General features: G+C 38.7%; 1 protein-coding gene across 1 annotated transcript in view; it reads right to left on the bottom strand.

Moving 5' to 3' along the window:
* LOC139368292 (neuregulin 3b) overlaps nt 1-12,294 on the bottom strand; it is a 412,189-nt gene that overhangs the window by 193,930 nt on the left and 205,965 nt on the right. Inside the window, exon 2 of the mRNA XM_071107039.1 lies at nt 8,954-9,086. Coding sequence (XP_070963140.1) covers nt 8,954-9,086 — 133 coding nt within the window. The remainder of the gene's footprint in view (nt 1-8,953; nt 9,087-12,294) is intronic.

Genomic DNA, 12,294 nt, shown 5'->3' with positions numbered 1-12,294 from the left:
GTACTGTATAAGGATGCTGAACCTGTAAGACATATTTCTTAACATGTTCACAACCTTACTTGGATACAAATGATAGAAAATGTACAGTGAACTTGAAAAAGTGCAGCATGTGATGTTCTAGACAAATACTAGATGGGAAAGTATGTTACCTTCTACTATTCCTTCAATTAAGCCGTTCAAAAATATCTGTTTTGAAAATTGTATCTTGTATTTTTGTTAATGGATTTAAATATTAGTTAAAATGACTAAACAACGAATGCACAATCAAAGGTTCTTAACACGTGCAATGCTTAGTTTTATACTTAGATCTGAAAAATGCACCAAAGTCACAGATAAAAACAGATATAGTATTGTCTTTTCATTCTTAACTTAATCTAGTCTATCAATTAAATCTCCAACTCCAATCATGGAGATATAGGGTGTGCAGGCTTTTGTTGCAATCGTTTGTGTTGGGGGGCAAGGGTCAGTCTGTTTTATCTGGAGTATTTCTCCTGTCTTGTCCTGTGTGAATTTTAGTATTCTCTCTCTCTCTATCCCTCCCGGAGGACCTGATCCCTGGGACCATGCCTTAGGACTACCTGGCCTGATGACTCCTTGCTGTCTCCAGTCCACCTGGTCATGATGCTGCTCCAGTTTCAACTGTTCTGCCTGCGGCTATGGAACCCTGACCTGTTCACCAGACGTGCTACCTTGTCCCGGACCTGCTGTTTTCGACTCAATCTCTAATGCACCTGCTGTCTCTAACTCTGAATGCTCGGCTATGAAAAGCCAACTGACATTTACTCATGAGGTGCTGACTTGTTGCACACACTACAACCACTGTGATTATTATTATTATTTGATCCTGCTGGTCATCTATGAACGTTTGAACATCTTGGCCATGTACTGTTATAATCTCAATCCGGCACAGCCAGAAGAGGACTGGCCACCCTTCAGAGCCTAGTTACTTCCTAGGTTTCTTCCTAGGTTTCTGCCTTTCTTGGGAGTTTTTCCTAGCCACGGTACTTCTACATCTGCATTGCTTGCTGTTTGGAGTTTTAGGCTGGGTTTCTGTATAGCACTTTGTGACATCGGCTGATGTAAAAAGGGCTTTATAAATACATTTGATTGATTGTTCCTGCTCAACACTGACACAACCAATTCAGCAACATATCATGCAATTAAACTGGATAAGACGAGTTGAAATAGGTGTGTTAGTGCTACGTTGAAACAAAAGCTTGCACACACTGTTGGAGACCAGTGTGCTACATCATCTGTCTAAATTGAAAATGTAATCCTTCACGCTTCCACTGCCTTTCAACTCCCAGTCATGTGGCATCACAATTGAGCACCACTCATGGCCCGATTGCGACACTTTTCTACTCCTGAGGCCTATAGCACACCGGCTATCAAACTCAGCCACACTCAAACAGCACCCCGGCTCACTCACTGCTGCAACATTAGATCATATAATTGTGAGACTAATGCCTCAGGTGGGTTGTCATGGGTATTGCTCACAGGTAATACGGCTGCTCGCAAATCTTAATTACGTTCCCTGTCTTATTGCGTGGGGGAGAGATGGTGGCTGGCCCACTCCACTCTTATGCATGGCCCACTCCACTCTTAGAAACAAGGGTTCCAAAAGGGTTCTTCGGCGGGCCCCATAGGATAACTATTTTTCGCTCCAGGAAGAAACCTTTTGGGTTCCTCGTAGAATCCTCTGTGGAAAGGGTCCTACATGGAACCCAAAAGGGTTCTATTTGGAACCAATAGGGGTTCTTCAAAGGTTTCTCCTTTCGGGACAGCTGAAGGACCCTTTTAGGTTCTAGATAGCTTTTTCTAAGAGTATGGCTTTGCAGCGGCTCCGAGCCTGGCAAACACTTTCCTCTTTCAGGACGGATGAGTTGAGGAGCGACAGCCACATGGATTAGTGCAGCTGTCAAGGTCTGATGGTGCGGTGACAATTTAATCGTGGAACTGGATCCTCACAGAAAGAATGGGGAAGAGAAGCAAGGAAGAAAAAAAAGTGAAGATGTCTTCATTAATATAATTAATATCAGATCCTGTTAATACCTGTCAGGGGCTCCTGGATCCCTCTGTGTGAGTGTCTGTCTGTTTCTGTGCATGCAAGTGTGTGTGTGTGCATGCATGCCTGTGTGTTTGTGTGTTATATCTATTTCCCTGTCATTTGTCATCACCGTTGTTGTTAGTGGGTTTTAAAACAGAAAACTATTTATTCACTAAATATTCAGAATGTCTTACTTTTACTCTCTTTCCTACTATAAGTTCAAACTATTTTGAAAAATGAAAGACAAAATTAGTGTGACTGTTCAATCTTTGTAGATTTATGTGTAAAATAAAATATGTACAGCCTCCCACACCAAGATCCATTCACATATAAATGTGGTCACACACACACACACATACACACACACCAAGATATTTAGGATTGTATTGGCCAACAGAATCGTATACCCATTTGTCTCTGCATAGTAGATTTCAGTGTATTCATTGGAATAGCAACATAGTGCTCACCCTAAAAATATAAGACCAAAATGCATTGACAGTGTGCTGTATCGAAAGCACAATCCCATACAGCACTGCTGTCTCCTGTAGGTGTCAGTATATTCAGTTAGAATCCCTCATGAATTCAATGAGAAGATAGAAATTTAAGAATGTTCCGTTAATTTGAGACTTATTTATTTAAATTATGTTGGGATTATTTTAATGATGTGCAATTTATCACATATAAAAACAGAGATGAATGGATAACAGAATAGAGGCATATTTCAAAATCAAAGAGTGCATTGCTCCATGAAACGGGAGTTTCGTAAAACAGCAAGCACAGTTTTAATGTTGAATACTGAGACTTTTGTCAGCATGTCGTAGCATGCTTGTGTGTGTGTGTATGTGTGTGTGTGTGTGTGTGTGTGTGTGTGAATGTATGCGCGCACACGCGTTCTCTGTTGTTGGTCTGACAGCCTAATGAGAAGAGAGAGGTTACCATAGCAATGGCAAGGAAAGAACTTCCTTATGCTGTTGTGTGTCTTGAGGATTTGACATATAGACCGAGAACAGTAAACCCGTGATCCCGTGTAGCTCATTTGGTAAAGCATGGCGCCAAGGTTGTGGATTCAATTCCCACCGGGGACCAGTACAAAAAAAAGTCAAATGTAAATTCCTCATATTTAACACAATGAAGCAAGCTAGTAGAGTGAACCAGACAACCTAGGAGGCAGACGGAGAGATCTGCAATCCCAATGAATGTCCGTCGCTTCAACGTAATACCTTCCCCAACCACCTGACAGGTCAATTATTCAATTGTTGACAGTTATTACGAGCACACCAACACTGCTCGCATTGCGTGCTTGAGCGTTGCAAAAATAAATGTAAATATACATGTTATTCAATTATTGCCCCCACACTGCTCGCGCACGCCAATGAGCGACTGTGTTGCCAAACGCTAAAATAGAAGTCAGTTCTATGTTTGAGGCTAAACGCAATGCAAGTCCTGCCTCTCCCATCTCCTAATTGGTTTATAGAAGCAGATACCCATGTGCCATCTCCTCATTGGTTATACCTACATGGGTGATTGAAAGAAAAACTGAGTTCGGTTGGTCACCGTGGTAACTATGAAAGTTAGATGCCAATCCCCATATAAAGTCCAAAGAAGAAAAAACCTGGAAGAAGGAGAGATTCGGTTGACCGTTTCATGTGTGGATTAATTGTCGGAGTAGAGGACCTTGTGCATTTCAGTTAAAATAACAACTCAACATTTATATCCCAGGACAAATTAGCTAGCAACAGCAAGCTAGCTAAATAGGACAAACTAGCTAGCAACTGCAAGCTAAGTTGCCCTAAATGTTTAATGCTTTTCGACCTGTCCCCAAATTAATATATTTGGTACAGAGTTTTTGACATTTTAACCTGTGTGTCGTGATCGCGTTTGGTGTGGGGGGACAAAATCAATTTGCTCACGATGGTGCACTCAGACGGTTTGGGTACGGTGTTAGACATTCTCAAACCCTTAATGTGGTAATCACATTACATTGACTCCCTTCCTGTTCTCTAAGGTGTCCATATTAGGACAGGCTCAACCTCACAAGGAGTAGTGTCATTGTGAGACTGACACAACTACTTGTAAAGCTGAGACTGTCCTAATATGGACATCATAGTTGACAGCTCTATAGTACAAGATAACCCTTTGGTGATATAATTTCTAATACAGTATGTGCATTGACGAATATCTGCAGCTTCTCATCTAAAGTCAGTGTAGGACGGCATGCAGTTACGATGGGTTCTTTCATCTACCTGTTCCATCAAACTCATTATGTGGGTGTCAGGAAACGAGATCAGTTAGCAAATTATGCCTCTGAACTAGATCTGTGACATTTTGTCGGCAGGGTTATTGTCATGCAAAAGAATGCCGGTCTCACAGTAAATGACCACAAACTTAAACACGTTTAACATTGCCTGGCCTCCACGCATACAAGCAGCGTACAAGCGCTGATACGTGCCTTTGGAACATCTACATTTAAAAAAGTATAATATTTAACTGAATATGCACCATCACAATAAATACATTATTTATTTTAGGCAGGTCTAAAGAAACATTATGATAGGAAGAAATTGTATTTCAGAAGAAGAAAAGTTGGTATGTTGTCTAGCTATGCGCCATGCCCTAAGCTGTAGAATTTAGCAGACAAGATACGCTTATAAGTTCTGTGCCATTATTTTATATTTTATGATTAATAGTAAGAAGAATGTAATTGAACTTAGCTGAATAAAATATAAATAATATTTTTCCCTTTCTAGAGTGAGTGCGCATATGAAGTGGCTATGTTGAGCGTAAAAGTGATAATTTGAAACATGTCCAATACGCTAGAAACAATCCATAGAATGCCTTAACAATCAAAATATATATGGGCTGCATGATGCGACCATAGGTTATTGATGATTTGCCTCAGGCTGCACATTTCTTGCCTCAGGCTGCATATGCTGTTGTCTCTTCGAGTGATCATATTTTCACCCATCAGACTACTCTCAATTTAGTCTTGTCCTTACTTATATTTAAAATTTGTTCTCGATTTAGAATGGCCCATTATCAAATGGCAGGAACAGGGGCAGGGGGAAAAAGACAAGTCATCGTTATACACTCGAATGGAGGCCACTTTCCTGCCGGTTCGTTTCACTCATGTTGGTAGGCTACTCCGGTTATTTCACCTGGCAACAGGTTATATTCCGCCCACACTCTGTATGCCATGGGCTCTCCAACCCTGTTCCTGCAGCTATCCAGTGCTTCATTTGGGAAACAAAGTGAAATCTGCTTGGTAACATCTATAGTAACATGTTTTCACAACGAAACATGTTTTATTAAACTGTTGACAGACCCTCTCTCTGGATTGAAGGAGAGAGGGGAGAAGATGGAAACACACGGTGGTGAGATATTCTAGAGCTAATGGTAATATGTAAGCCTATCAATTATGAAAATATAAAAAAATGCCCTCCACATTATGGGATTCAAAACCAAATACAAATTCACTATAATTGTAGGCTAATTATGTATTAAAGATATCGTAAATCAGTATTATTTTCTGTTTTTCTGTCTTGTGTAATATGCGGTAGGCTATGTATTGTATGATGGCACAATCATTTTTGGCTTGGCCTCATATATAGGCCTATGCATAAGCATACAGGTGTTTTGAATTATCATCACCTTAGAAAGCACTGTCCTTTCTTTGTGTTTGAAACAACATCCACAATGACCATGTTTTTCAAAATCAAGTCATTCCAGAGAAAATAAAGTATTGCCTTTCATCTATCCCCACACGTTTAAACAGGGTCGGAGAAAACAAGAGAAACGGTTGATATTGGCATCCTATTGGACTCTTCTCTGATTAAATTATCTTTGATTTAATCCGTATATGGTCATCAGAAATGCTCGGATGCGGCCAAACTGTGATTGGTGGAAGACCCATCCAGTGATAGGCACCGGCACGTTTCACTATCATGTTTCCAACCTCTTTACTGTTATTTACAAAAGCAGGAATTCACAACAATAATAGTACAACAGTTTAGCTCCATATGTGAGAAAGCCGCTATTATTCCTTCACGGTCCCATATATTTAGAACCATTTACTATCTAGTAATTCAGAAAATGAACCATTCAATAGAAGCTCTTGAGCGAAACCTGTAATCATTGCTTCAAAACATTGGCACTTGCGAAGCGGACTAGTCCTCGGGTTAAGTCCCCCCTATCCTTCCTCTCTACCACGGATCCCTTCGTTAATTATACCCATGAGTGTGGTTGGAGAGATGGTCTGTCACAAAAGTGGAATGTTTTGAGCAACTGCACCTATCCCTCATCAATTTACGTTAAGTAGGTTTAGCTGTGAAACTAGCAGGTTGTGTTTCTACACAGTCTGCAAATTATGTAGAAAATCATCTATAATACATATTTTCCAGATGTAGATGTTATATAAATTTTAGGTTCTGAATGAAAGTTAAAAATATGTATTTTCTGGACATTGAAAAGACGTATTTTCCGGAAGTGAAAATTAGATTCATTTTCGGTTCTGAATGAAAGTTTAAACACAGTGTTTGAACATAAATATGGCATGATGTTCAAAGTTGTCCACCCTGTAGTTGAAAACAACAGACCACTTCAACTACAATACCATTCTCAATAACGTATGTTTTTTTCTTGCTATGATTGTGATATGTTGTTGTTTATATACCTAGTTGAATGCAAAAGAATAAGAGCATCTGCTGAATGGTCAAAATGTAAAAACTAACACTTGCAAAGCATGCTGGGTATTATTTGAATTTGTTTTGCCCCCAAACAAGTATGGTCCAGAACAGAGCAAATCTGAACCAATCATAGACTTCTAGGCTGGTTCATGAGTTTGAACAGCACAGTTACAGTACGGCACAGTCCAGTACAGTAGAGTACAGTACAGTTTAGTTCAGTAGAATAGAGTACATTCGAGTAAACTATACTCTACTGTACTAATCTATACTTTATTGTACGGTAATGTACTGTGTTCTACTGTACTGTATTGTGCTGTCCAAACTTGTGAATCATAGACGTCTAAGTTTGGGCCAAATCAAGGCCGGACCGGACAAAATCTGAACCAATTATAGACTCCTATGATTGTTTTAGATTTGGTCTGGACCGGACTAAAATTCTACATGTGGACCAGACTGTGGACCAGACCACACCAAAAAAAGATGTACCAAAAAAAGATGTCCAAAACGAGACGAGTCCGTGCTTAGTGGGGAAGAGAAGCGAAGAGGAGAGAAGAGAATATGCTCCACTTTGCCACAACAAGGAAGATGTGTCTGATACATAGAATATAATGCAATTGTATTGGGTGACAGTATACATGTTCCCTTTTTAATTGTGTCAATGTATTGCACTGCTATGTGTGTTTTAAATGTGCTTTTATGTACCTAACACATCATTGAAGTTAGGTATAATTTAACTATATAGTTGTGCATTTGTCGTGCCACCAGGTCACCCAATATCCATTTCCTTCTTTAATATCCTTCTTTAATACATAAAGAAGTCGACCGAAACATCTTCTGAAATAAGCAATGACACGTTTAGCGGTGCTATGCCAGAATGTAAACTGCCAGAGCCTGGCGTGGTATATGGCTGGAAAAACTACCTCAATCCAGGGATGGAATATGTTGCTGTACTCCTAATTATCCCGAAATGTTGAATGGTGAATCAAGATGATTGGAATTCTGCTACTTTTTATTTAAATTGCTGTTTTCTCCAGCATGCTATGCTAGCTAATATTATAGCAGCCCATTGGATTCCATGAAAATGTGACAGGTAGCATTGGGGTGAGTAGCCACCGGAAGTGTTGTCAAATCCAATGGGATGCTTTAGAATTAGCTAGCCTAGTATGCTGACGAAAATGGCAGTTTAACCCTCTACTGCACATCGTTGCCCTCGTGCAACAGAAAACCTTTTGGCCCCTATATAATTATATATATATTTTTATCCTATAAATGACAATATGCAACGACATGTAACAATCCTGTAAACAATCAAATGAGGTACAGATGTTGGTATGATGTATGAGTTGGGGTAGGAACCTTCTTCCAGGAAGCAGAGCAACGTGAGCGCATGGTGTGAGTGAAAGGTAAGATACATTTAATTATTTTGCATGTTTATATAGAGATAACTTGACAATAAAAAGTATGTACTTTTGTAGGAATCTCTAATGAAGCATATTTGATAGGTTTTGAAGATATTTAGTTTATATTAAAAAAAAATAGTTTTATTCTTGTTGCCTCAGGGCAGCGTTGTGCAGTTAGGCTACTTGTCAGGCCAATTTAATGCATTGGTCAATGTTTTTGCCAACATATCCACTGACATTCACAGGCAATGGACAGGGCTAAAGGAGCCTAATTGAGCAGTGAGGACAGTGAGCTTGAGGACAGTGAGAGCGAGGAAGAATGGACGCCAGAATCATTTCCTTTTATGAAAAGAGTGGTTGTTTCTGCTATATTTGACCTAATAAATGTTCTGAAAATATCCGATTTTCCTTGGTGTTTTAGTACCCATATGGTACAGCATTTCCATGAGGCAAAAAAAAAAAAAACGTATTTGTGTGTGGGGGGGGGGGGGGGGGGGGGTAGAAAATATATTTTTTATTATTGCTACATTATCAGAAAGCTTAAATCTTCAAAACATTTGTTATGAAAAAAAGTATGTGTGCAGTACCCGGTTAATTAAAAACTAGCAGTATTTCAATCTTCTCGATGTATCAATTTAATGGGATTGAGGTACGTTTTCCTCACAATCTCTTGCGCCTGCTCCGCGGTGTCCTGATCACTGCAGCCTGCCATTCAAACCTTACAGGTAATATGCAATTATTGCAACCGTAAGGTCTGAATCTTCAGGCTAGGACAAGTTAGACACAGTGAACTAATACAGACACAGACACACCGAGAGACTCACCTGCAGTGTCTGTGCACTCCTGCTACTGTCTCAATGATGGAGCACTCGCCCTCGTTGAGGCAGAAGGCCAGGTCCTTGTCATCGATGCAAGGCTTGAAGACCTCTGAACGCAGACTAGGGGATGTGGGGGCCACTGTTAGAAAGAGAGAGAGAGATGTCACAGAGACACCATTATTGAAGAACCATTTTCTTTGGGTAACATATAAACTTCAGAATCACAGCCAAAAAAACATTTGTTTACCAAAAAAGGTGACAGAGGTCACAGATGACAGAGGGATAGAGATGTGTCAAAATGACCTGGATTACTACTTGATTTGGCTTATTGTATAAACAGTAAGGATTTTTGATGGTTTTGCCAAATATCTTGGCTCTATGATCGTGGCCTATATCATCATACATACAGCTTCCATTCACACTGACAAGGCTACTCAGGAGCTTGCGGTGCTAACTTGATATAAATAATATTCAGGAGCAGGTGTCATGACACGGGGGTTCAGGTTCAATAGGCTACCAGAGCGGAGCTAAGTAAACACTGCTGTCTCTCCACTCCTTCCTGTTAATCATCAACAGTGAAGACATCATCTACAGTAAGGTGAGGTACAGATACACCACGTTACACATTTGTTGAATGGGAATTAATTATTTGTACTCTGATGAGGCTTTGTTATAAAGATTATCAGAATAATTCAAAAGTTTGATGTATAGTACATAACGAATATGGATACTGTGAAAAAAGGTGTTTTGGTTACAATTGACAAAAGGGTGAAGGAGGTTGATAGATAAATATAGGCCAACAAATTGAACAAATCACACATTACCTATCGACATCATTCATCCCATTCATCCATGTTATTTTAACATGTTATTTGTTGCAGGTTCTCTTATATTTTAGATAGTATTGAAAGCACCTGCGTTGATTTGGAATTGGGTAAGAATAAATGGCTATGGCATGACATTTTTCACCTCCATGTGCTGCTCTTTCATTCTGACCCTGAACAAGCCCTGCTCTGCTTTGCACACACACTGCTCTGTCTGTTGACTGAGCCATGGCCGCTATGCACAGCCACTGCAATGCAGGTATTCCCCCGCAAAAAAGACAGTCAGCCATGTTTGCACACACACACACACACACCAAGGTTGGGGTCAATTCTGAATTGATTTGTGAATTGCTCTTGAATTAATGTAGAATTTAATTCAATGAAATTCAAATTGCTTATTTATTCTACACACCATAGAAATTTTTATTTTGACATCACGCATGGTTACCAATAACATGTAGCAGAAGGTTCAAACATTTCATTTATAAAACATATTTTCCTACAACAATCAAGTATTTTTGTAGTGGTCTGGAAATATTATAAGATCATGTTGTGGGTTGTCTATAATAATTAATAATTCCCTTAATGTTTTTAAATATCAGAAAAAATACATTTCCCAAAATGTATTAGATCAAACACTGCAGTATGGAAGGGAACAATCTAACATCTCATGACAAAAATAAATACTGTTTGACATCTTTGAAATGGTATATGTAATTATTTGCATTAATAAGTGAGTGGCATATCCTTTTGATAAAATATTTGTCAAATGAATTAGACTGATATTTCACGTCTCAGTTTAATTGGTTTGAATTGCTTTAAACTAAATTATACTTTCTTCAATTCCTTCAATTCAAATTCAATTAAAGATCTTCTTTCTGTGGGGTGTGGACAATTCAAATTAAATTCAAATTCATTGTTGGAATTGAATTAAATTCAGAAATTCCTAATTGACCCCAACCATGACACACACACGCGCACACACACACACACGTCTTGTTTCTGGTGAATTTTGAAGGGAAAACACATCCAATACTTTCCTGTTAATTGGGTTAATATATCCCAACCACAAATGATATCCCAATCATTTCTTAATTATTTTTGACAGTTGGTCTAGCTCTAACAGTTCAGAAAGTAATCACGCTTGACAATTTGTTTGTAGAACAACAATGAGAAAGTTAGTTCTGGGGTGCATTCAGTTCGATTTAACATTTGCTACAGTGTTCCTCCTTTAAAAGTTGCGTCATACTGCAGCACACCTTGCGGGCTGCTGCAGCATTCTATGGAACGTTACTTCATTTTCAGCCATTTTTTACGTTAATGCAAGTTACTGCTAGTTCGACCACTCGAGGGCAACTTTGAGAAGCATTTGATAGTCTCCCATATTGGCATTACTAGAGAAACGTAAACCTTTTTTGTAATAACATGACTTTAAGAAATTTGGCTTAATTAATTTGATTAATATTATGATGTTTCTATTCTGAGAAAAGTGAAAAACGAAACCCTCGGGGTTTCCGTTAGGATGGAATGGAAAATATTATTGTAACGGTTTTCTTCTGGTGAAAGAGAGGCGGACCAAAATGCAGCGTGGTTATCTTTATACATCTTTAATGAAAGATGAAAATAGAACAATATACAAAACAACAGCCCTATCTGGTGCAACAAACACAAAGACAGGAAACAACCACCCACAAAACCCAACACAAAACAGGCTACCTAAATATGGTTCCCAATCAGAGACAATGACTAACACCTGCCTCTGATTGAGAACCATATCAGGCCAAACATAGACGAACTAGACATACAACATAGAATGCCCACCCAGCTCACGTCCTGACCAACACTAAAACAAGGAAAACACACAAGAACTATGGTCAGAACGTGACAATTATGCTGTACGATGTGATGGTAGGCAGTAGGCTACAGCATAAGAGGATTGGAGGATTCTAAATTAATATCTAAGGGGCATAACATTTCCACACCCTAATTGTAGTGTAACCAAGATTAATTTTGCCTATGGTATGCCTACAATATATCTACAAATACTTTTTTCAATGAAGAGACTCGCCAACAATGATTACATTAAGAGGATTGGAGGATTCTAAATCTAAGGGGCATTTTCCATTAGGATCTGTGAGAATATCTTTGATATAATTCTAAATGAACTAATAATAATAATAATTGCTTTGTTTAAAAAGTTACGATATTTTGGAGATTTAACCTAGAGTGAGTGACAAAAAGGCAATTATTCTCACTAATTTGTAAATAAAGCCCGTTTGTTATTTAGAATTATGTATTTCTGGAGAAACCTAACTTGATTATCACTTGCTTATATTCAGTCAACACATATATTTTAAGAATATCATGGAATATATTTGAACATTTACATTTCTCCATGCTTGTCTCAGAGCAGCGTAAAACGGTGCTAAAATAGATGTCCAAAGCGGGAAGGCTATATATAAGCATATTTTGGAGATGATTTCATTATCAAATTAACGACAGTGAGCGATTGTAATCTGAATA

Source organism: Oncorhynchus clarkii, chromosome 16 (genome assembly GCF_045791955.1).
Source record: "Oncorhynchus clarkii lewisi isolate Uvic-CL-2024 chromosome 16, UVic_Ocla_1.0, whole genome shotgun sequence".
Classification (NCBI taxonomy): Eukaryota; Metazoa; Chordata; class Actinopteri; order Salmoniformes; family Salmonidae; genus Oncorhynchus; species Oncorhynchus clarkii.
This window is presented reverse-complemented; position numbering and strand designations above follow the sequence as displayed.